The sequence below is a fragment of the Pinus tabuliformis genome, chromosome X, assembly GCF_031772625.1.
Source record: "Pinus tabuliformis cultivar Carrire ecotype Pingquan chromosome X, CPIR1, whole genome shotgun sequence".
NCBI classification, from domain to species: Eukaryota; Viridiplantae; Streptophyta; class Pinopsida; order Pinales; family Pinaceae; genus Pinus; species Pinus tabuliformis.
The window spans coordinates 1,714,712,085-1,714,737,799 of NC_142308.1; the positions used below are offsets into that span (position 1 = coordinate 1,714,712,085).

The window sequence follows — 25,715 nt, forward strand, 5'->3', positions numbered from 1 at the left end:
CATGGTGACCCAGTCCCTCTGCGAATGCATTTCAGCAATGTTTTGTAATGCCCTTTGTTGGCCCACTCCAGTGAAACGGAACAGTTTTAGATTTTGGGAGACATGATCATTAAAGAACATGGTAGAGAACTTTGGGGTATCATTTGGTTTGAACTTATCTTGTTTTTGTGGAGAAGGATATGAAGGGCTGCATTGAACAGAGAATTTGCTAGCACCTGGAGAAATCTTGCCTTCCAAAGAGTTAGTTGCTCCAAGCATTGCTAGGCTAGATATTTTTATTGAGGTTGGTTTTCTAGAGGTTAGGGATAAGGCTGGCATGCTGGCTTTTCTTTGCCTAAACAAGTCTTACGCCTCCTGATGTAATGCTTTGATGTGATCTTCTTGTATATTCAGTGTAATATAAGATGCATTTTCTTCAAAAAAGTATTCCATCGAAACTTTTTCCGTTATACATGAATATTACAAGAACATTGCAATAAATTATAACATAGGAGATGAGCCCAAGCATTTGGTAGTCACAGCAGAAAGGAATAAGCAACACTTGTCAAGCAGCAGCTAGAAAAACAAAGTATTCAAATGGTTAATACTGTCCAGAAAAAGAACGTAGTTAGACATAAGCATCACAGGAAAGGAACCCATAGCCCATGCATAATGTTTTGAATGTTCACCAAAATCTCTCACAACCACAGATCATGACTGCATAATGCTAGAATAGTTTAATGTCTCAAAAAGTCTATGTCATAGTACAACATCCCAAACGAATCTTCTGAATGCCTTGATCTTCATGAATTTGTCATGCGATTGATTTAAACAGGTCCAAGCGGCCCTATCATTTGCAGTATTATCCTTTCAAGAAATGAGGAGCTAACAGCTTTGCCATTTCAAAGTCAACAAAATTTTCACAGGACAAAAGCTTTTGAAGTTTGGCATCACAAATTATCTTCCCTTTATCTAGTGGGTCCTGCAAAAAACCATCAGTGACTGTTAGATTGCCACAACAAAACACATTTTTAAGCATCTGAATAATCAATTGAAGAATAAAGCCAAATTTATATCATGAAAGAGTGTATTATTCCATGGAAAAACATTTTCTTTTATATTGATATTTAAAATGTGATTACTGCTTGACCTAGAATACTTTTCTCGATCAGGGAAAATGAGATAAAACCCTTACGTTACTTTCAGTTTATGCATTAAGTTTCCCATCCTTTTCAATTCAAATTCCAATGTGTCGAACTTAGTCTTCTTTTTTTTCAGAGCTGCCTTAAAAATGTAACCCTTCTCTGTCCGAAATGATTTTATATCATTGTGAGATGAGTGGGCTCATCTCATAACGAACTTATATGTGAAAGATTTTATACGTTCCACGGATCGATTGACGCCTACCAATTCTGTTCGCTTGATCTAAACTTTCAAACGAATTAACTGAAAGACAACAATCAAATTTATATTTGATTCATCAAATGTTCACTATCTCCGTCGGTAGATGAGCCTTTAAATTTGTATCTTTGTCCCATAACCTGCATAATAATATAACAAAGAACTTGATTGTATCCTAACCGTGCATGTAAGATAACAAAATTTTTCTTTGGTTCATATTATACTCAACAGACCCATTGACTGTTTGTGGTCAACGTGGATGAAAATTTTCTCTCTCATTTTCTGACATGGCTTATAATACTAGCAGCTTCTTTTCAACATATGCGCATGTTAAAAATGGTGTAATCTTCATGTTTCCACAACAATCTGATATTGTGTCAATAATCCATTTTGTTAGGCATTAATTAAAGGTAAGTCTATTATTTATTGTAATATCAGGTTATGATTAAGGATGACCTAGTCAACATGGATGTATAGGCTCAATAACACTCTCGAGAAGTGCGCCTTACTTATGTTGGCCCATGACCCTGTTATTACTCAAACTAACAAGGGTCTTAGGAGGGGATCCTATAGAGAAACTACTAGGTCAAGTGGCAACAATGGAGCGATAGCCCACTATCACCTTAGCTAAAGCTCCTTGCTCTTTACAAACTTTCACCAATGAGAGGAGTCTTGGTATGAGAGGAATCACTAGGAATAATAAATCAATGATGGGATGAGAGGTAATTCCTCTAGCCTATTCGCAAGAGAGGCTTAGGTAATGGGCTTACTTGCTATAAAAGCAAGATGAAAAGCTATTTTAGAAGGGCTAGGGGATTACCAAGACCTAGGGTTTGAGGAGTGTTACTTGAAAAGGGGTACCCAAGATCAAGGAATCCTAAAGAAAAGGGTTTCTAAGTGTCCTTTGTGAAATTGGAGTTTCAAGTTTGCGGGACCACAAAGAAGCCCAAGTGGACCTGAACAAGGCCAAGGGTTTGGTTTGTAGCAACAAATTGATGGTCTTGACCAAGTTGGGAGGAGAATAGGATCAAAGGAATTGAATTTATCTTGGAATTTGAGTGCAATGATCCTAATGAAGCCACTAACCAAAGGATACCTAGGGAGGAGAACGGTCTTCAAGCTAGGGCTTGGAATATCTCGAGATTCCACCGTGGGATTGACCTTAAATTTGGAGGATCTCTCAAGAAAATCCCAACACAGTGGTTGACCAATTTTCAAGGATTTTCAATGGCTAGAAATGATTTTAGATGATGCCCTAGGAGGCCTACTAGGTTAGGGCTTAGAAAAGAAGGAAGGAGGTGAAAAAGAGTTTTCTTTTTGCGATCACCTTTGGACTAGACCAGTGCCTAGCCTATTGGGAGAATGGAGTCAATGCAAATAAATGTTTAGAAATGTCTTATACCCAATCAAGGAGTCTCTTAGCAACTTCGCATAGCCCTAGAGGCAGCAAATAGGTTACTAGGAAAGTTTATACTTCTTTGATGCTGCAATTAATGACTTATCAAGGTAATAATGAACAATCATATACCTCTAGGACATTGTTCACCATACTTTTGCATGAAACATATGAAAAGCCCTCACAAAGACAAGTTTTAACAAATTCGCATTTCTTAAAGGCAACTACACTAGCTTCATGAGTGAAAACATTCATACATTACACAAGTGACAATACATGTAAAGTAAAACATGAAAATGACACTTACAAGTATAGCGAAAATCCTCCAATCATCAATGTGCAAAAATATCGAAGCTCCAAGACAAAAGATAAGCTTTCCAAACATCAAAATGCATTTAGAAATCCAATTCATCCATCAAAGAGGCTAGCCGAAATTCTCAAGAAGAGATAGTCCAATCCAAAAATGTGATGAGAGAAATGAATGAGCCTCTCATCTATTTATACAATCCATAACGGGGTTCGAATAGCCTATTAGCCTAATAATGCCCCTTAATAATAAAATAATGTACAATAATAACAAAACTTTGTGACAAGCCCACCAAGATAGCTCCATAATACAAAGATAAGCCTCACAAGAGGGGAAAATAGTAGATACAATGAGTCATTGGGCCATTGAAGAGGCCTAGTGGATTTCAAAGTGTGCCAAGGTGAGAGAATTAGGCTCCAAACATAGTGATCAAGGAGGTGGCCCCTTGATATCTAAGCAGGTCAAATGTGGTGTCCCCAAGTGGGTGTGGGGGCACCATGACATCCTCATGGGTCTCCAAGTGGATCAATAAGGGCTAGAATGATGACATAAGCCCTTCTTCTGTCTCCCATGGTGAGACACATCCTCATCTAGGCCTTGGAACATCTGCCAAGTGTGTGGTGCAAGTGTGAAGCCGACTAGGCATGGTGGTCCAGGTGCATCATCCTCATCCAAAAGGTGGAACACGAGCAATCAATGAATGGTGCTGAGGGATCCATGAAGTGATAATCTGCTCTCTGCTATGATGGAGGCTCATGGCTCTCAATGCTCACCTTACAAGTGCCAATATGACACTTTGGAGGGCTTGGACCTCGTATAGGGAGACCAAACCCTAAATGGAGACCCACCTACAATCCTGTATAAGATCCAATGCATCCCCTCGCCTTCCAGTACAACAAATCATTAGAGTAATCAAGTAAAAGAGCTTACAAATCATGGAATCAAGTGGACACTTCATAGTGGCATGCCCTTCCATAGTGGGTTTTATGATTTATCATGTACACGTGTCTCCAAGCTCAATAAGTGGGTTAACCAAGGACCCTATTAAGTGGTTTCTACTTCTAAAGGAGGTGACTGTTGTGAATAAAATATTCATAAAAATATTAATTACATAAATAATATTAAAATAATAATTAACTAAATAACTATTAAAACATTATTATTTATGAAGGGGTAAATAGTCAAAAGACATGACTATTCATCCTTCGTGGCCAGTCAATGCCTATATAGGCAAACCACCATGAAGGCATTGTACACCATTCAATTTTTATCAATAATACAATTTACTTACACCTACAAACATAGTCTATACATAATTACTTCTTTTGCGTACTAGTTTCCTCCCTACAATGGTATCAGAGCATCGATCTTCACACTTGTGGTTCCTTGTAGTTCACTGTTTTCTTAATTTTTTACTATCACTGCCCCTATTCTCTTGTTCCTATCCCAGTTGCCCTTGTGTCGGCCTTCATCTGCTATTTATCCCCACCATCACTACGGATTGTTCCCTTGTTCTTGCGTGCCAACCACCCACACTCACCATTCCTTTAAGCTACCTCGTCTGTTCACTCACGCATCGCTGTACACTGTTGGAACCTCTCCCGATTGCGTTTGTCCCTCCTTTGTCGACGGTACACCTTTCCAATGGGACCGCCCTTCCCTATTCATATATTTTCTGCAATTCTCTGACCTTGGCTACCGTCTATATTGTTCCCTATCCCCGTGGTTTGCTCTCATCCGACAAACGCTGCCTACTCTTAGTCGACGCTTGACACAGTGGTTCAGACTCTATTCCTCGCTGTTTTCTTTGGTCAAATTTTGACAACCTTTCACGTGTTCATTCCACCGCATCCTTTGAAGGTGACCTTTGGTTATCAATATAGTCATAAGGTTTACATATATATCGAATTTAACTATATAAATCCTATATATATATATATTTGAATTATATTATTAAATTGTATAATTAATTAATTCTAATTAAAAAAATTATTATTATTATTTAATTTATTAAAAAAAGAAAAAAAAATTGGTTCTGCTAAGAAAAAAAGAAACAAAATGGGGAATAGTAATGACGAAGCCAACACAAAAAAATATCAAGAAGAAATCGATAAGGTACGACGTCATCTCGATAATGTTGAGAAGAAATAGGCATAGTTAGAAGGTCAAAATAGGATAATTGTAACTCAAGAGAAATTAGCAAGTGATATTAAAAATATAGATAACATTGAGAAAATGTTGCAAGGAATGCAGAACTAGTTAATAGGAGGTTTTAATTCATTTTTTAATCCTTTAATTGCTTAAGAACCAACACAAAGTCCCAAAGCTCCAAAAAGCGAAGATTTCCCAAATAATGAATTCTACAAACGCATCATGAAATCTCGCAAATGCCGCAAATACACTTCTTAGGTAGTCAATACTATACAAAATTCCCAGATAAAAACTATTAGCGTGTTGAACACTGGAGTGGCATTTGAGGATTTTCTAATGACTCCACACCCAAGGATGTACCAAAGGATGCTTGTACCATCAGAGATCATCATACTACCATAGTTTTTCAACTCTACTTCTTCTTCTTATCATTTTCTATTGTCTCAAATTCCACAATCCTTGCGGGGACAATGTAAAAGTGATACAAGTAAGAGGAGTCAAGTTATGCAACAAGCTTGGGTAGCTTGGAATCTTATCATCAAGTTAGTATTAATCTGAGAGGTTTTTTTCACTTGGTTAATTATCATCTCCTTATGAGGACTTAATAATTAATTGAGTTTTTTCCCCCAAGCATAACCCCAAAGCCGGAGTATGGCTTGATGGTGAGGCCTTGGGTGAGTCTTAGTGTCTAGGGTCATTGTATATTACCATACTAGATCACACAAAACAAATCGTGGAATTTGGTTAGGTCTAGGGGGTCATATTTTATTTTTTTTTAATTTCCTGCAGGGTAGAAATTGGAATAAAATTTGTATATGAGATCTAATAAATGATGTCTAGATAAGTTGTATGGTGTATGAGTAATAAAAATTACACCTCTCACCCTCATGTTTCTACTATGGCACACTTTGAGGGGTTAAAAATGTGTTCTAGATCTTCAAAACCCACTTTTCCTAAGTTGAATGGGAAATCTAGCAATAAATTAAACCAGAAATAAATTAAATGGAGAGAAATAAATTGCTCTATGTGACAAAATGACATGGAAATGGCTTGGAAATTATCTCAAGTCAAAGGAGTGAGTCAAATGATAAGTTGGAGGATGATTTGGCACCTTACATCCTAAATACATGGCCCCAGTGAAGGAAATCAAATTTCTTGACATAAATGCAACAATTTTTTACTAGGAAATTCGAATTTGTGGATTTAATGCACATTTGGGAGGATTTGAGAGAATATTTGGTAGATATTTTTGTGGGAAATTGTTCCCACATTGGTTCCCACCCATATACACTAGTCATTTCATCATGGAATTCAATTTTGCTTGAGGGATTCTTGATGTCCCTTGGGAAATTCGAATTTGCATGAAGGTGCTTTGGGATTGTCACCATTTGCCTTAGGATTGGCTCCCAAGCTTCTATATAATAAGAGCTTTGTGCTCTCACTTAGATATCTTTTGTACTAGCTATTTTGGTTGGGAAAGTTCTGCTTCTATGCACACTTGTTCTTCATATGAATAAAAAGACTTTGGGGTCTATTCATGGGTGTTTCTCTCTTGGAGTTTTTGCTTGGTTCAATGATGGTATAATTCTCTACTTGTATTTAGTTTGATTTTGTTATCTCATATGCTTTTATAGAATTGTGAATGTATAACTATCTTATATTTGCAATTGGTTATTTGATATGCTCTAGGCTAGACAACTCTATCTATTTTCAAATAAATTCTAGAGTTCTCTTGTCATTGTTTATTGATTTAATCCATATGAGCTAATATGCATTTGAAGTTTTGTAGAGGTCATTTTTTGGATCAACTAGCAAGCGTGAAGGGAAGTCTTCAATAGACCAACCCACTCTTGGCATAACTTTCAAGGAACTTCTATTGTTATTTGAATCTTAATAGCTTATCTTTCGAAAGTGTTGATCTTGTAGGGATTCTTTGACATAGTTTGTGCTTAAGTCAATTATTTCAAGAAAATCTACATCTTATACTCTTGTGATTTCATCTCTTAATCTAGCTAGTCAAGAGCTTCACATAAGCTAGACAAGCGATGAGGTCTTTTCCCATCACTTGATTTATCTTTGTATATTATGTTGATCTTTGGTAGCATCGGATATGATTTAGCCATGAAAATTGGTAGAGAGGCCAAAGCACATGAGATCTCCAAGACTCAGAAATCGTTTGGAGAAATTCCACCCAAATGAAGAGATATAAAAATAATTAATATTTTTAATGGGGTTCCTATGTCTAAACTTAGGAAAATTAAAATATTAATGTGTATTAATATAAAATGGGTGAGAAAGTTCTAAGAGACGAGGATCAAGCCAGATCTAATCTTAGCTGTTGGTTAGGGATTTAATCTCTGTTGTTGAATCGTCAATAGGAAAAATATAAGAGGAGGCTTGAGAGTTAGTTGGAGATACACCAAAACACCAAGAGAGATCAGTGAATTCGATTTTCTGGGGCGAGGTTTGTTGAGGAAATCGAATAAGTGATCAGTTGCAGTGAGGGGTAGTTCGACAGGAGGCCGAAGAATACATATCAGAGAGGCAACAGAGTGCCGGAAGAGGCAATGTAGAGCCTAGGAGGGTTGACGCAGAGGCAACAAGGGTTGATGTAGAGGCTAAGGAGGCCGGCGCAGAGGACGTAGAGGGTCAAAGAAGCTGATGCAGAGGCCATAGAAGCTAACGCAAAAGACGCAAAGAGCTTCAGACGCTGTGCTGAGGTGATTCTGTGGGACAGACTGAGAGTTGATTGGCTGACGCAAAGCCAGAGAGGGTGACATAGTTCCAAAGAGGGTGACACAATTCCAGAGGAGTGCGTGGAGCAACTTTCGCTGTCCAGCACAAGGAACAACCAGAGTCACTGTGGGATTGTTCATCCAGTTGCTGATCAACCAGAATATCTATCTCCGGATAGAGGTATTGCTGCCAAGGATATTCTCTGAAGGGTGAGCCATTTCTGGCACCCTAGTTGTATTCAAAAATCTCCTTAATAATAAAACCCTCATATATGCTGCACAGGTTTTCCCGCATTGGGTTTTTCAAGGGACGATCATCCAAAAATAACGGTGTCCCTTGTGTTGTCTCAGTTTATTTCAGTGGTTGATCTGTATATTTGTGAAGGTTGCATTTGTGTTTACTTCAATATTTACGCATTTAAATAACTTGTTAATGTAAAGAGCAAGTAGGAGATAGTAAACCAGATATTGCAGTAGGGGTTTTGGAAGTGTTCGATTCAGAAATTTTCACATGGTATCATAGTGATTACAGATCAAGGAGGACTGAAGACACTAGTAGAAGAAATCTGAGGATTTGTAGCAGAGAAGCAACTGTCCCGAGAGACAACATTGTTCCAGAGCAGAAGAGGCAAGAGGAGGAGTGACGAGGGTGACGCAGAGGCTCATGTAGAGCTTGCTTCATCTTTCTGAGCCAGGAGGGGAAGATGCAGTAGCTGGGAGGAGCCCACACAGTAACTGCGTTAGCAGTCCAGGCTAGTGTAGAGGTAGAAGCAGGGTAGATCAGGCCTACGCCGTGCCTGGTCATCTTTCTCAGCCAGGAGGAGCTGATCCAACTCTCACTGTGATTGCGCAGAACCAAAAGGGCTCAGATTCTTTAGTTGCCCGGGCTAAGGGAGTTGTTCAGATTGTGATTTGAGGAGCTGGTGGGACGATGTTTTTGTTTGTGCAAAACAGTGTCTAAGGAAACAGAACCAAGGTAGAGGGAAGCACTACTTCGACGGATTTCTAGCCAATAAATCCAAATCCGAGTTACAGCAGCAAAGGGAGATTAGAGAGGAGTGATTCGACAGTTGGACGATTTCCAAGAGGGAGGTTGAGACTTAGAGGGAGTCTAGAAGAGGAGCAAAGATGGCAGTGAACGGATTGAGGGATCATGACAGATTGGACGAGGCTTCCAATTTCATCATCTGGAAGGCCAGGATCTTGGCAATCCTAGATAAACATCGCATCAAGGACTATGCCTTGAAAACCGTAGTTGTCCCAGTCGACCCAAATGGTAATGAGAAGTATGAGGAGGCTGAGGCGAAGGTGAAATGCATGATCCTAGATAGGGTCAAAGATCATGTCATACCACATATTGCTGAGAAGAACACAACAAGGGAGATGTGGGAGGCACTGACCACCTTATACCAGGGCTCTTCCGTGCAGTGGAAGATGTTATTGGAGAATCAGTTGAGGTCATATCAGATGCAGAAAGGAGAGGAGATAGATCACTTCCTCCTCAGGTTGCAAGGAATTCACGACCAACTTACTTTCGTGGGGTCTACACTGGATCCAGAGTTTATGGTCAGGACTGCTCTGAATGCAGTCTCCGAGGACTGGGAGACGTTTGTCCAAAGCATTTTGGGCAGAGCGACTCTCCCCAGTTGGGAAGAGATGTGAGTAGCTCTTCAACAGGAAGAGATCAGGAGGTTAACCAAGGCGGGAGTAGTGGTAAGGGAGTTAGAGTCAAGAAAGAGGAGGAGGATGCAGCTCTAACATTTGCGGGGCACCAGGGGAAGAGGAAGAAGAAGGACATCTCCAAGGTCAAGTGCTTCAATTGTGGGGAGCTGGGACATTATGCATCTCAGTGCCCCAGGAAGAAAGGCAAGGGAGAAGCTTCTGACTCAAAGGCAACTCCAGCAAAGGCGAAGAAGGATGTTGAGACTGATGATGATTGTTCCATGAGTGCTCATGCACCTCTAGAGAAGAGGTGGGGAGACATCGAGTTGTAGTCAGGAGGACTACATACAGGGGCAGGATCCTTGAGGTACCTAAACTTTTGGATCACATCCGGCTACGGGAGCCCTTAAAGATAGTAGCATGATGACAGGTGTCAGGTAGAGCAAGGTGTGATGTAGCGACAAGGCAGTGCTAGAGTGCAGAAGTCTGTAGCAGCACAGTGGAGGTTGCAGTAGTGCGAGAGGCACAAAAGAGATTGTAGCAGTGCAGTGGCAGCAGAGGGAGCAAAGGATAGCAACAGAGGTAGCTTCAGCATCATGAGGCTTCTAGACTGACAAGGATGTCAATATTTGGGTAAAGTCAGTTACTTACTTCTCGGTAACTAAGTTGCAGTGCAGTAGTTAGTAGTGGCAGTGCTATGGGCAGCATGATGTAGCATTTTGAGAGGGAGTTGCAGTACAGATGTAGCAGTGGCAGTGGCAGTGTCATGGGCAGCAATACAGGAAGCAACTATGCAGGGGATGTGATGCAACAGGAAAAGCATTAGCACAGGTACCGATGCGAAGGATCAGTGTGATATTTCTATGATGAAGCATTACTAGAGCACATTCCTCGCTAAGAGGGAGTGTTGATTTTTGGTAACATCAGATGTGCTCTAGCCATGAAAAGTGGTGGAGAGGCTAAGGCACATGTGTTAATTTTTGGTATGTTCTATGCTTAACAACAATTTACTTCAATTTTTCTTATAACCCCAACATCAATTTCCAGATTAGCAATCACATCAGCATGATAGTAAAATGCAGATAGAACATAAACATAAACAATATAAGACAAGCCAAGATAAGAGGACACAAGATGTGGCACCAGCAAGGGGCAAACCCCAATGTGGGGAAACCCTTGATCAAATCTTCTTTAGTCTTCAATAGTTCAGCAGAGAGATAGAGATAGAGTACAATGATTTGAAGTCAATACTGATTTTCCAAATAGGAGATGAGACATCAGAGATCTTCATCATGAAGATGACACAATGAGGTTGCAAACCTGAAACCAAGGACTGAAGATTTCTATACAGCAGATGATAGCCCTAGAACAACTCAACCAATCATTGAGAGTACTGCCACTTTCCTTCCATAAGACCCTCCTTGCTTCGATGCATCACTAGTTATGTCAAAGGTGCAAATCTGGCACCTTTTACATGCTTCAAGGACTAGTGTCTTTTCTTAGCAAACTTGGTTACTAGTTAGGGCATAATCTCTATCTGCTATAGCACCCTTAACACACCCAACAACCCACCTATTGATTGTGGCTTTCCTTCACACAGTCCCTCCAACTATACGCTTCCCTTTAACCTTCTCCTAGGCTACAAAACAACCCCTTGATCAGGCATAATAGACCGTGGTTGTCTCCCTTCCTAGTTGCTCTCATACGCTGTAATATAGGGCTAGAATCAACCCCTATATTCACCCAACAACCCACTAAAAGGGCTCAGTCCATCCGCAATGTCTTCTGTGCAATCTACTGCTCAAGACAGAGATGAACCTTGCCACAAATGCCCATACAAACAACCCAAAAGTAAACTCCTGTAATGTAGCCTTAATACAGGTTCATCTGCACTTTAAAATAATCAAGAGAATGACCCTAATGTCCTTTGTTTCTTCGTTAAAGTTGGTCTAACCTGTGGCCCTAAAACAGAGACCCTTCTCCTTGCCTTAAGGCTCCTTCTCTTGTTGTGGCTAGGGTTCCTTTTGCTGTGGTTTAGGGTCTCCTTTTAGCTGCAAATGAGGGTCTCCTTTAGTTGCATCTTAGGGCATCTTTTAGCTGTGTATTAGGGCATCTCTTGACTGCAGATAAAGGGCTCCTTTTGCTGCGTATAAGAACCTCTTGGACAACGGATTAGGGCATCACTTGACTGTGGCTAGATCTCCCTTCAATCTGCAACTAGGGCTCTCCTTTAACTGCTGCTAGGGCTCTCCTACGGCTAGGGCTTCCTTTAAGACTGCGGCTAGGGCACATCTGAACTACAGCTAGGACTCTCTTTGATGACTCTTTCCACAACGTCTTCCTTGAGAGAAGACAAACCCAAAACATGTGGAGAGAGAGATCATGTGAGAGATGTGTGTAACAAATGACTTGAGGCCTCCTCTATTTAAATGCAATGTTGAGGTTGAGTTGGGGGTTATTTGGTTGCTGGCCAACCTTGACAAATTGTCAAATAATATAAATAAATTCATATCTCCATAATACTTGTCGGAATCGGATGATCTTTAGACCAATCCTACACCTCTCAGAGAGGAATCCAAGAAAAATATCAGCTGCCATAAATAAGATGACCCAGATGGGGTTTGGCCCTAGTTGCCAATTTTAACAACATGAGATCTTTAGAGAAATTCCACCCAGATGAAGAGATATTAAAATAATTAATATTTTTAATGGGGTTCCTAAGTCTAAACTTAGGATAATTAAAATATTAATGTGTATTAATATAAAATGGGTGAGAAAGTTCTAAGAGACGAGGATCAAACCAAATCTAATCTTAGCCGTTGATTAGGGACTTAATCTCGGCCATTGAATCGTCAACAGGAAAAATCTAAGAGGAGGCTTGAGCATCAGTTGGAGATACACCAAGACACCAAGAGAGATCAGTTAGTTCGATTTTCTGGGGCGAGGTTTGCTGAGGAAATCGAACAAGTGATCAGTTGCAGTGAGGGGCAGTTCGGTAGGAGGCCGAAGAATACATATCAGAGAGGCAGCAGAGTGCCGAAAGAGGCAGCGCAGAGCCTAGGAGGGCTGACGCAGAGGCAACAAGGGTTGACACAAAGGCTAAGGAGGCCAACGCAGAGGACGTAGAGGGCCAAAGAAGCTGACGCAGAGGCCATAGAGGCTGACGCAGAAGACGCAGAGAGCTTCAGAGGCTGCGTTGAGGTGATTCTGTGGGACAGACTGAGAGCTGATTGGCTAATGCAGAGCCAGAGAGGGTGATGCAGTTCCAAAGAGGGTGATGCAGTTCCAGAGGAGTGCGTGGAGCAGCTTTTGTTGTCCAGCACAAGGAACAACCAGAGTCACTGTGGGATTGTTCATCCAGTTGCTGATCAGCAGAAATATTTGTCTTCGGATAGAGGTATTGCTGCCAAGGATGTTTTTGACACCCTAGTTGTATTCAGAAATCTGCTTAATAATAAAACCCTCATATATGTTGCATCGGTTTTCCCGCATTGGGTTTTTTCGGGGACAATTGTCCAAAAATAACGGTGTCCCTTGTGTTGTCTCAGTTTATTTCAGTGGTTGATCTGTATATTTGTGAAGGCTGCATTTGTGTTTACTTCGATATTTATGCATTTAAATAACTTGTTAATGTAAAGAACAAGTATGAGATAGTAAACCTGATATTGTAGTAGGGGTTTCTGAAGTGTTATATTTAGAAATTTTCACATATTATTTTGTAGCATTATCACTCATGTACATGCTTTCTTTTTCACACTAACTTTTGTTTTAGTTTTGTAGCCCTAACATTATTTCTTGTAGGTTCTCTCAAGCTTCAAGTCTCATTCCAAGGAAACCATGGGCATTTGGAGGATTTGTGGAAGAGGCTAGGCCGTGTATCATCCTAGAGCTTGTATTTTCTAATTGTAGAACTTCTTCACCTTTTGTGAGACTCCCATACTTGGAGGGATTTCATTGTTGTTTCAAGATCTCATTTTGTATATTCCCTCAATTCCTTGGGTAGCCCTTTAAGAGGCTCTAACCATCCTTGTAACCATAACAATAAAAATTTATGTTTTTGTTGTGGGAGTGTGAGTTTTACCCATGGCATCATATTTCTCCATTTAGGGAGAAAGGCTTGTGGGTGGATTGATTTTCTAACATTTTCCATTTCTCTCATTTTTCACACATATGCATGCTCTAATTGGGAAGTAACACAAATCACATTTCTTTTCAAGTTTGCTACATGCTTTAAGCTTGCACCACTTATCATTGTTGCTACAAGTTTCAAGTTTAATTTGCAAAGCAATTTACTCTTACTTTGTGCAAGCATCTATATTTTTTTAGGAAACTTTGATATTTTTAGCTACAAGTTTCAAGTTTAATTTGCAAAGCAATTTACTCTTACTTTGTGCAAGCATCTATATTTTTTTAGGAAACTTTGATATTTTTAGCTTGACATTTGTCTAAATAATTCATGCCTTATTGTTATGCCACATTTCCATTTTGAGTAATCTAAAGCATTGTGTATTGGACAAGTTCATCTTTCAAAGCAACCATTTACTTTCATGTCAAGCTAATCATTTTTCTCAAGTAAAAGTTTCTTTTGCAATACTATTGTGAGCATCAATCTCATTTTAATTCACTTTCAAAGCATTCCCATTTACCTTGAGAAATTTTACATGCGTTTTATTTGCTCATCTTGCAAGCACATACATTTCAAGCTTCATTTGCTTTAGTTGGTTATTTGTCCATCATTTGTCAAAGCAATTATTTAACTCACAATTTTAAATTGTTCATGAAGCTTATGTATCTTGTATTTATTTGAGCAACTATACAAGTGATTTTGTGGAGCATATTTTCTTGAAGTAATTCCATCTTTTACATATCACTTGCAAACTCATTTGCATTAGGCATTCTAATTTTAGTTGCATCTTAACTTAATTTACCTCCAAGCATAAGCTTGGTTGAAAGACAATTTTAGGGACCCCTTTCTTCCATCAACTTGAGGGACATAGACCCTCTTATGTGGTTAACACGGTGACCTTGCAGTCGTCAAAGCCACAGTCTCTGTAGTGCCGGAGGCACCAGGTGAGTTGGGTAATCCAAGGAAGGTATCGTTAATATAGCCATTGTTGTCTTTCTCTTGGACCCCTTCCACAACTCACATAAGAGACTTGTTCCAAAATAGTCGGGAGGAAGGATACATCTAGAATAGGCATTTAGAATTTAAAAGTAACCAAGATAATTGCATCAAATTTTGTTTAGGTGCATTTCATTTGTTTTACTTGCAAATAATCCATACACTTGTCATTTATGAATATGTGTTGAATACTTTGTTTAGGCAAGTATCATCTCATTTTGCAAGTAGAATTCTAATTGGTTTCCTTTGCAAGATATTCTCTCCTTGTATGCTTTGGATTAATAAATGATCATATATTTTGAAAGCATCTCTTGAAGGCATTTCTTGCATTTATATTTGTATCTTGCTAACAATCTTTTGTTTCAATTGATAGGATTGTTTGTGCTTCAATTTGAAGCACTTTATTTTATTTTGAGCAAAGTATCATTCATTTTAGAGCAATATTTTGAAGGCACTGGTTTTACATATGCTTATCATTATCTCATGTGTTGATGGTTGTTAAAGTTTATTTCATTTTATATTGCTCATCTTATTTGCTCACAATCTCAAGTAATCCTAATTTAACATCTCCTAGAAACCTTCTAACTTAGTTTTCCATTTAGGGACCACCCCCCTTAGCTAACCTAGGAGATAGCTTAAACAGAGAGAGTTGGGAATAGGTGACAACCCTTTCTCTTAGTTCCTTGCCATCAACCACACCTTGTGGGGTTATAGGATTTTCTCACTAACTAGTAGGTGTAGGCGGCAAGCATTAACACAACGAATTAAGGAGCTCCCAAAATACGATGGAAAAAACCATAGAGGTGCTATTATGTGGGTTAATAACATGGAAACCATTTTTGAATCGAACCTGCCAATAGGTGAATGAGAGAAAATCATGACCGCATCCAACAATTTGGAAGATGAGGCATATGATTGATTCTTATGGTGGTTCGGAAAATGTGAAGCTCGTTTCTTTTTCAAGAAATTTTTTGTGGATGCTATGCTAAAAAGGTTTTATGACGAAGAAGAAGATGTCGTCTACAAAAATTTGTTCATCTCAAGCAAAAAGGGTTTGTAAGTGAATACACCCATGAATGGGAAGTATTAGCTACAAGACAAAGAGGATTTACTGATGAACAACTACTTAAAATGTATAGATGTGGACTTAAGGAGTATATCCATGCAGAATTGAAGTTGTACAAGCCCAAAATTTTTGAAGAAGCCAGAGATACAACAATTTTTTTGAACAAAAACATAAGTTCAAAATGTCATCATTCAAGGAAGACAAAGACCAACAATAATGCTCGGGTAAAAAGGAGTCAAACAAATGTAGGTATTGTAGAGACAAATGGACATCAGGACACAAATGCCTTACCAAAAAATTGTTTATTTATGAAGTTGAGAAAGAATCAGACATTTCTAGTAATGAGTCAGAAAAAAAGGATAAAAAAGAAATATAATTGTTGCAAGTGTGGAGAAAAATGGATGCCAAGACATAAATGTGAAGATATGTCCTTATGCTACTATAAAATAATAGATGAGAAGCAAGTTGAAGTACAAGAACCTGATGAAGAAATCGTTGTCACACACAATGAAGATGTAGATCATGAGGAACCATCACTAGTTGCAGTCTCATGTGTCTAACAAAATCAGGATAAAGAAAGCAATTCTTCAAAAGGCCAAAAACAACAAGTCACTGCAAAATATGTTCCACCACACCTGAGGAAGCAGAGAAACTAGTCTCCAAGTTGAAAGAACATTAAACCTACTACTCTACCAAAAAACATGACAAAGAGAGTAAATCCTAAAACCTTGAAGCTTAGAGGGCTCATAAGAGACAAAAATGTCAATATACTTGTAGATTCTGGCAATACTCACAATTGTATAAATGTTGATCTTGCTAAACAACTTGATCTTTGTATATGCCCAATCAAGGACCTGACCATGTTTGTCGCTATTGGGCAAAAGTTCAAAGAGATAAGAGAATTCCATAAGGTTTCAATCTAGATACAAGAAATAGAGATACAAACAGATCTATTTGCCCTACCACTCAAAGAAAAGGATGTAGTTCTAGGTGCAGAATGGTTAATACAACTAGGAAGCTATACTAAAAACCTTGAAGAACAGTTCATGGAGTTTAACTTGCAAGGCCGACATTATAAATTATATGGTGTTAACGCTTCTAACTTCAAGGAAGGTGCAAATACACTTGAGGATTTCACCAACTCACAAGCACAAACAAAGTCAAAATAAAAGATGCCATTCCTAGGGAAACCCTTATGTTATGCTTTGAGGACAAAGCATCTCTAAAGGGGGTGGCAATGTTGTGAATGAAATATTGATAAAAATATCAATTACATAAATAATATTAAAATAATAATTAATGAAGTAATTATTAAGACATTATTATTTATGAAGGCGTAAATAGTCAAAAGGCATGACTATTCATCCTTCGCGGCTAGTCAATGCCTATACAGGCAAACTGCCAAAAAGGTATTATACATCGTTCAATTTTTATCTGTTGATTTTTGGGTAACATCGGATGTGCTCTAGCTCCAAAATTTTGTGAAGGGGCTAGATCACATGAGATTTCCAAGATCCATAAATCGTTTGGAAAAATTCTGCCTAGATTGTGAGTTATTAAAATAATTAATATTTTTAATGGGTTCCTAAGTCTAAACTTAGGAAAATAAAAATATTAATGGGTATTAATAAAAATATGAGTGAGAAGCTTCTAAGAGATGAGGATCAAGTCTATTTTAATCTTAGCTGTTGATTAGGGACTTAATCTCGATCATTGATTCATCAATAGGAAAAGTATAAGAGGAGGCTTGAGGGTCAGTTGGAGATACACCAAGTTGATCAATCTGTTCGATTTTTTTGTGGCTAGGTTTGCTGAGAAAATCGAAATGGCGATCTGAGTTGCAGTGAGAGGGGCAATAGCAGAGAGTTGGATCAGAAGGGAGTTCCGAGCCAACAAGTACCAGGCAGAGAGGCAACAGTAGCATCAGAGAGGCAGCGCAAAGGCCTATGCAGCCTAGGAAGGGGCTCACGTGGGTCAATAGGGTTCTTGCAGTGGCAGTGTGAGATAATCGTCGGAAGTTCAAGATTTTGCTAGGAGTTCGATGTTCTGAGCCAGGAGGGCTGAAGTCGAAGCTCCTAAGAGAAAATCGATCCAACAGAGAAGTGACGCGGTCTCCCAGAGGCAAGCCGTTGGCCCACACAGAGCATATTGTGTTGGAATTTTCGCAGCACGTGCTGGAGTCAGCCATTCAGTGGATCAGTTGTGACTTAGAGAATGGGGTAAACCCTCGTATGTATTTCTTGCTGCCGATATTTCTTTGAAAGGTTAGCCTGTGTGAGAGGCACCCTGCTGTACTCAGATTCTTCTTGCTTAATAATACAAACCCTCTATATGCTGCACCGGTTTTCCCGCATTGGGTTTTTCCGAGGACGTGTTGTCCAAAAATAACGGTGTCCCTTGTGTGTTTGTCTCATATCTATTCAGTTTATGATCTATATGTTAGTGTAGTCTGCAGTAGTGTTTTTCATCAGTGTTTAAATAATTAAATAACTTGTTGAATGTAAAAACAAGTAGGAGATGATAAACCAGTGATTGCAGTAGGATTTCTGATGTGTAGATTCAAAAATTTTCACATGGTATCAGAGCATTGCATATCATAGGACATTGAAGACATCAGCTGGGAGATCCAGTGAATTTGCTGCAGAGAAGCAGCTGTCCCAAGTGACAGCGTTGTTTCAGAGGCAGAGGAGCTATTGCAGGAGTGACGCAGAGCCAGAGGAGTGACGTAGAGGCTCACGCAGTGGCTACGTTAGCATTTCGAGCCTGTAGAGGGTGACACATTACCCGAGAGGAGCTCACGCAATGACTGCGTCAACTCTCTGGGGCAACGCAGATCCTGAGAGGCCCAAATTCAGTCAGTTGTCGAGGCTGGAGAAGCAGTGCAGATTCTATTAGTGGAGCTGGTGGGATGTTGCTGCTGTTGGTGCAAAATAGTGCCTGTGGAGACAAAGCCAAGGTAGAGGGAGTCACTGCCTTGACAGATTTCTATCCAAAGAAATCTAGATCCGGGTTGCAGCAACAAAGGAGGATTGGAGAGGAGTGATTCGACATTTGGCAGGAGGATTTTCGTGAAGGAAATCAGGACTTAGAGGGAGTATAGAGGAGCTTGTTCCTTGGAGGATTTCTAGCGCCAAACAAATCCAGATTCGAGTCTTGCTGGATTAGCAATAGGAGAGGGAGAAGAGCACCAGTCCTATTTTTTGAGCAGAGATGGTAGTGAATGGATCGAGGGATCGAGATAGATTGGAAGGATCATCCAATTTTGTCATCTAGAACTTGGAAGGCCAGGATCCTAGCAATCCCAGACAAAAATCGCATCAAGGACTATGCTTTGAAGGTAGTTGTTGTTCCGGTCGACGTTGATCCACTAAAGAAGTACAAGGAGGTCCAGGCGAAGGCCAAGTGCATGATTCTAGACGGAGTCAAAGATTGTGCGGTCCCACACATTGCTGAGAAGGAAACAACAAGGGAGATGTTGGAGGCTTTGACAACATTGTACGAGGGGACTTCCGTTCAACGGAAGATGCTATTGGAAAATCAACTGAGGCAGTACCAGGTGCAGAAGGGCGAAGAAATCGATCCCTTCCTTCTCAGGTTGCAAGGGATTCAAGATCAGCTGACTTTTGTGGGGTCTACACCAGATCTTGAGTTCATGGTCAGGACTGCTCTGAATGCAGTCATCAAAGACTGGGAGACATTTGTCTAGAGTATTTTGGGCAGAGCTTCTCTCCCCAGTTGAGAGGAGATGTGGAAAACTCTTCGATACGAAGAGAACAGGAGGCTAACCAAGGCAGGGAGTAGCGGTAGAGGAGCCCAGGTAAAGAAGAAGGAGGAGGATGCAGCTCTCGCATCATCGGGACAACAGGGGCGGCAGAAACGGAAGAAAAAGGATATATCCAAGGTCAGATGTTTCAAGTGTGGGGAACTAGGATATTTCGCCACTCAGTGCCCCCGGAAGAAGGGCAAGGAAGAGGCTTCTGACTCGAAGGTTGCTCCAAGGAAAACTAACAGGGAAGGCGAGGATGACAATTGTGCCATGAGTGCTCATGCGACTCTGTAGAAGGGGTGGGGTGACATGGAGTTGTAGTCGAGAGGACTACACACAGGGGCAACATCCTTGAGGTACCTAAACTCTTGGATCACATACGACTATGGGAACCCTTAACGACAATAGCAGAATGATGGGAGTCAGTTGGTGCTAGGTGTGATGGAGCAACAGTGGCAGAGCTAGAGTGCTGAAGTCTGAAGCAACGCAGTGGAGGTTGCAACAGTGCGAGCTGTTGATTTGGGGTAGCATCGGATGTGCTCTAACCACGAAATTTGGTGGAGAGGCTATGGCACATGAGATATCCGATACCTAGAAAGGGTTTGGGCAGATTCTAAGCAGTTTGGGAGATATTAAAATAATTAATATTTTTAATGGAGTCCCTAAGTCTAAACTTAGGGAAATTAAAATATTAATGTGAATTAATATAAAACTGTGTTAGAATGGTCCAAAAGTCATGGATCAAGCCAGATCTAATCTTAGCCGTTGATTAGGGACTTAATCTCGGCCGTTGATTTGTCAACGAGAAAAGTATAAGAGGAGGCTTGAGGGTCACTTGGAGAATACACCAAGAGATCAAGATTTCGACTCTCTACGGCTGGGTTTGCTGAGAAAGTTGAGAGAGTGATTTGGACTTATAGCAGAAGGGTAATGAATATAGAAGCAAAGAGGCAGATATAGTGCCAGGAGGATCAGCGCAGCAGCTGGGAAAGTTGATGCAGAGGGCAGAAGCCAGAACTGTCGGGAACAGTCGAAACTGCCAGAACTGCCAGGAAAGTTGATGCAGAGGGCAGAAGCCAGAACTGACGGGAACAATCGGAATAGCTGGGAACTACCGGGAAAGCTGACGCAGAGGACAGAAGAGGCTGACGTTGGGGTTTTTTCGTGGGGTAGATTGGAGCTGAGGAGCTGCCAAAGTGTTTATCTGGGGTTTCAGCCGGAGCATCTGTTTCCGAAGGAGAGGTACTACTGTCGAGATTTTTCTCTATTGGGTGAGTTGTATTTGGCACCCAGATTGTATTCTGAAACTGCTTAATAAATTAAACCCTCAGATAGCTGCACCGGTTTTCCCGCATTGGGTTTTTCCGGGGACATTAGTCCAAAAACAACAGTGTCACTTGTGTGCTAATTTCTATTTCTTTCAATTGATGATCTGTAATGTGTTGAGAATGTACTTGTATTTATTTCCAGTATTTACATGGTAAATAGCTTGTTAAGTAACAAAACAAGTAGGTAGGAATAAATCAGTAAAGTGCATGAAGGGTTTCTAACGTGTCAGACTTAGAAATTCCAACATGGTATCAGAGCGTGGTTGCAGATCACAGGAGAACTGAGGACATCAGCCAAGAAGAGCAATAGCAGCAGAAAACAATTGTCCCGAGTGACATAAGTTGTTCCTAGCAAAGTAGCAGTAAGGAAGGGGTGACCGAGTGCTTGCGTCATCAAGATTGAGCCAGGAAGAGGCAGTGCAGAGGCTGAGGGAGGCAAAGACAGGCTCACGCAGAGCCACACAAAGGCCAGGAGGGCTGACGCAGTTGGTTGAGGAAGTTGATTTGCCGGTGCCGGGATTGCGCAGAGCCTAAGAGCTCTAACCTTCAGGTTGCTGGGGTTTAGGAGGTTGTGGGTAAGTTGCAAAGTGGAGCTGGTGGGGTACTGTACTCAAAACAATACCTAACAGGGCAAGGCCAAGTTAGAAGGAGTTCTTGCCCAGGCAGATTTCTAGCCAAGGAATCCGGATTAGTGTTGTTGTTGCACAAAAGATCGGAGAGGGGTAACTTGACGTTGGCAAAAGGATTTCCAGGTGGGAAATCGGGACTCAGAGGGATTCCAGAAGAGAACTTGTAGACGGGAAGTAGAGAGACTCAGTAGGAGTTGAACCGAGAACTTCCAGACGGGAAGTGGAGAGACTCGACAGGAGTCGAAACGAGAACTTCTAGACGGAAGGAGAGAGACTCAGCAGGAGTCAAACCGAGAACTTCTAGACAGGAAGTGGAGAGACTCAGCAGGAGTCGAACCGAAAACTTCCAGGTAGGAAGTAGAGAGACTCAGCAGGAGTCTAACAGAGAACTTCCAGACAGGAAGTAGACTCAGCAGGAGTTGAATAGAGAAATTCCAGACGGGAAGTAGACTCAATAGGAGTCGAACAGAGAACTTCCAGACGGGAAGTAGACTCAGCAGGAGTTGAACAGAGAACTTCCAGGTGGGAAGTAGAGAGACTCGGAGGAGTCAACAAGAAGAGCAGAGAGATGGCCATGAATTGGCTGAGGGATCAGGACAAGTTGGATGAGGCATCCAACTTTGTCATTTGGAAGGCCAGGATCCTTCGTGTTTTGTGTGCCATGAGTGCTCATGAGCCACTTCAGAAGAAGTGGGGAGACATCGACTTAGTCAGATAGACTACAGGCGATGAGGGGCAGGATCCTTGAGGTACCCCAAAAAGGAGTAGCAATACTGACGATGTTAGTAGAGACAGATGCGGATGGAGCGGTAGAGGGAGCTATAGTGCAGAATTCCTAGGACAGTGTGAGGCTAGCAGGCTGCAATAGTGCGAGAGGCACAGGGGTGTTGCGCCAATGCAAGATGACATAGAGAGGTGTGCAATGGTGCGAGATGCATGTAGTTGTTGCAGTAGCGCAAAGGTCAGAGAGGGAGCACTTGTCAGTGACAGAGGGAGCTTCAGCATCAGGAGTGTTTCTAGCCTGATAGAGATGTCAGAGTTGGGAGATTAGTTATTTACTTCTCAGTAACTGAGTTGCAGTGCAACAGTTAGCAGTGGTAGTGCTATGGGCAGCATGATGAGAGGGGTTGCAGTGCAGATGCAATAGTGGCAGTGGCAGGGCCATGGGCAGCGACACGGATATAGAGGGAGCTATCGTACAGATGCAGTAGTGGCAGTGGCAGAGCCATGGGTGGCAGTACGAGATGCAGCAGTACAGATGATGGGCAGCAGGCCTAGCATCAGGGACCGATGCCGGATGATCAGAGTAATACTCAGTAAGGAGTATTGCTAGAGCATAATCCTCGCTAAGAGGGAGTGTTGATTTGGGGTAGCATCAGATGTGCTCTAGCCATGAAATTTGGTGGAGAGGCTACGGCACATGAGATCTCCAATACCTAGAAAGGGTTTGGGCAGGTTCTAAACAGTTTAAGAGATATTAAAATAATTAATATTTTTAATAGAGTCAGACTTAGGGAAATTAAAATATTAATGTGAATTAATATAAAACTGTGCTAGAATGGTCCAAAAGTCATGGATCAAGCCAGATCTAATCTTAGCCATTGATTAGGGACTTAATCTCCGCCGTTGATTCGTCAACAAGAAAAGTATAAGAGGAGGCTTGAGGGTCACTTGGAGAACACACCAAGAGATCAAAATTTCGACTTTCTGGGGCCGGGTTTGCTAAGAAAGTTGAGAGAGTGATCTAGAGTTGTAGCTGAGGGGCAGTGAATATAGAAGCAGAGAGGCAAAGATAGTACCAGGAGGATCAGCGCAACAGCCAGGAAAGTTGACGCAGAGGGCAGAAGCCAGAACTACCGGGAACAATCGGAACTGTCGGGAACTGCCGAGAAAGCTGATGCAGAGGGTAGAAGAGGCTGACGCTGGGGTTTTTCGTGGGGCAAATTGGAGCTGAGGAGCTGCCAGAGTGTTTATCCGGGGTTTTAGCCGAAGCATCTGTCTCTGAAGGAGAGGTACTACTGCCGAGATTTTTCTTTGTTGGGTGAGCCGAATTTGGCACCCAGATTGTATTTTGAAACTGCTTAATAAATCAAACCCTCAGATAGCTGCACCGGTTTTCCCGCATTGGGTTTTTCCAGGGACATTAGTCCAAAAACAACGGTGTCACTTGTGTGCTTGTTTCTATTTCCTTCAGTTGATGATCTGTAATGTGTTGAGCATGTACTTGTATTTATTTCTAGTATTTACATGGTAAATAACTTGTTAATTAACAGAACAAGTAGGTAGGAATAAATCAGTAAAGTGCATGAAGGGTTTCTAACGTGTCAGACTTAGAAATTCCAACACGAGTGGCACAGAGTAGATTGCAGCAGCGCAGTAGCAGCAGAGGATCAGCACAGATCAGCAATAGAGGTAGCTTTAGCATCACGAGGCATCCTAACTGACCAGCATGTCAGTTTTTGGGTGAAGTTTCAATTGCTTACTTCTCAACCACTGAGTTCTAGTGCAGTAGTTAGCAGTGGCAATGCTATGGGCAGCATGATGCAGCATTTTTGAGAGGGAGTTGTAGTACAGATGTAGCAGTGACAGTGGTAGTGTCATGGGCAGCGGTACAGAATGCAACAGTGCAATGGGTGAAGGGCAGCAGGCCGAGAATCAGCAGCACAGAGGACCAATGTCGTGGTCAATGTAATGCTTCTATTGGGAAGTATTGTTAGAGCACATTCCTTGCTAAGAGGGAGTGTTGATTTTTGGGTTGCATCGGATGTGCTTTAGCTTTGAAATTTTGTGGAAGGGCTAGAACACATGAGATCTCCAAGAGCCAGAAATCGTTTGGAGAAATTCCGCTCAGATTGTGAGTTATTAAAATAATTAATATTTTTAATGGGTTCTTAAGTTTAAACTTAGGAAAATAAAAATATTAATGGGTATTAATAAAAATATGGGTGAGAAGCTTCTAAGAGACGAGGATCAAGTCTGTTTTAATCCTAGCAGTTGATTAGGGACTTAATCTTGGTCGTTGATTCATCAATAGGAAAAGTATAAGAGGAGGCTTGAGGGTCAGTTGGAAATACACCAAGTTGATCAGTTAGTTCGATTTTTCTGGGGGGAGGTTTGCTGGGAAAATTGAATAGGTGGTTTGAGTTACAGTGAGAGGGGCAGTAGCAGAGAGTTGGATCGGAAGGGAGTTCCGAGCCAACGAGTACAAGGCAAAGAGGTATAAGTAGCATCAGAGAGCCAGCGCAGAGGCCTACGCAGCCTAGGAAGGGACTCATGCAAGCCAAGATGGTTCTTGCAGTGGTAGTGCGAGATAATCGTCGGAAGTTCGAGATTTTGCTGGGAGTTCGATGTTCTGAGCCGGGAGGGTTGAAGTCGAAGCTCCTGAGAGCAAATCGATCTAGCAGAGAAGTGACGCAGTCTCCCAGAGGCAAGACACTGGCCCACACAGAGCAAATTGTGCTGGGATTTTCGCAGTGCTTGCCGGAGTTAGCCATTCAGTGGATCAGTTGTGACTTAGAGAATGAGGTAAACCCTCGTATGTATTTCTTGCTGCCGATATTTCTCTAAAAGGTTAGCCGGTGTGAGAGGCAACCTGTTGTACTCAGATTCTGCTTTCTTAATAATACAAACCCTCTATATGTTGCACTGGTTTTCCTGCATTGGGTTTTTTCGGGGATGTGTTGTCCAAAAATAACGATGTCCCTTGTGTGTTTGTCTCGTATCTATTTCAGTTTATGATCTGTATGTCAGTGTAGTCTACAATAGTTTTTTCATCAGTGTTTAAATAATTAAATAACTTGTTGAATGTAAAAACAAGTAGGAGATGATAAACCAGTGATTGCAGTAGGATTTCTGATGTGTAGATTCAGAAATTTTCACATTATCAATAATACAATTTACTTACACCTAAAAACACAGTCTATAGACAATTACTTCTTGCATATTGGTTTCCTCCCTAAAGTGACATGTCCATGGTACATCCATCAAGTTGTAGGTGGCATGTGATATAATGATGGAATGGAATGGGGCATCAGGGGAAGGCTCCAAGCCACATGCCACAGTACAAGCATAATCATAATAGGGAAGCCCACACTTGGGTGTATGAATGCAGGAGGGAGCAATCGTGGTACATGAGTTACCTCGACCTTTGTTTTTCCACCCTTCTTCATATGC

At 41.0% G+C, this 25,715-nt stretch overlaps 1 protein-coding gene across 2 annotated transcripts in view; it reads right to left on the reverse strand.

Moving 5' to 3' along the window:
* Positions 1-556: 556 nt before the first annotated feature.
* LOC149146605 (upstream activation factor subunit UAF30-like) overlaps positions 557-25,715 on the reverse strand; it is a 198,133-nt gene continuing 172,974 nt past the window's right edge. For both annotated transcript variants that reach the window (XM_089446785.1, XM_089446784.1), the window contains exon 5: positions 557-961. In XM_089446785.1, coding sequence (XP_089302911.1) covers positions 842-961 — 120 coding nt within the window. In that variant the 3' untranslated portion in view covers positions 557-841. The remainder of the gene's footprint in view (positions 962-25,715) is intronic.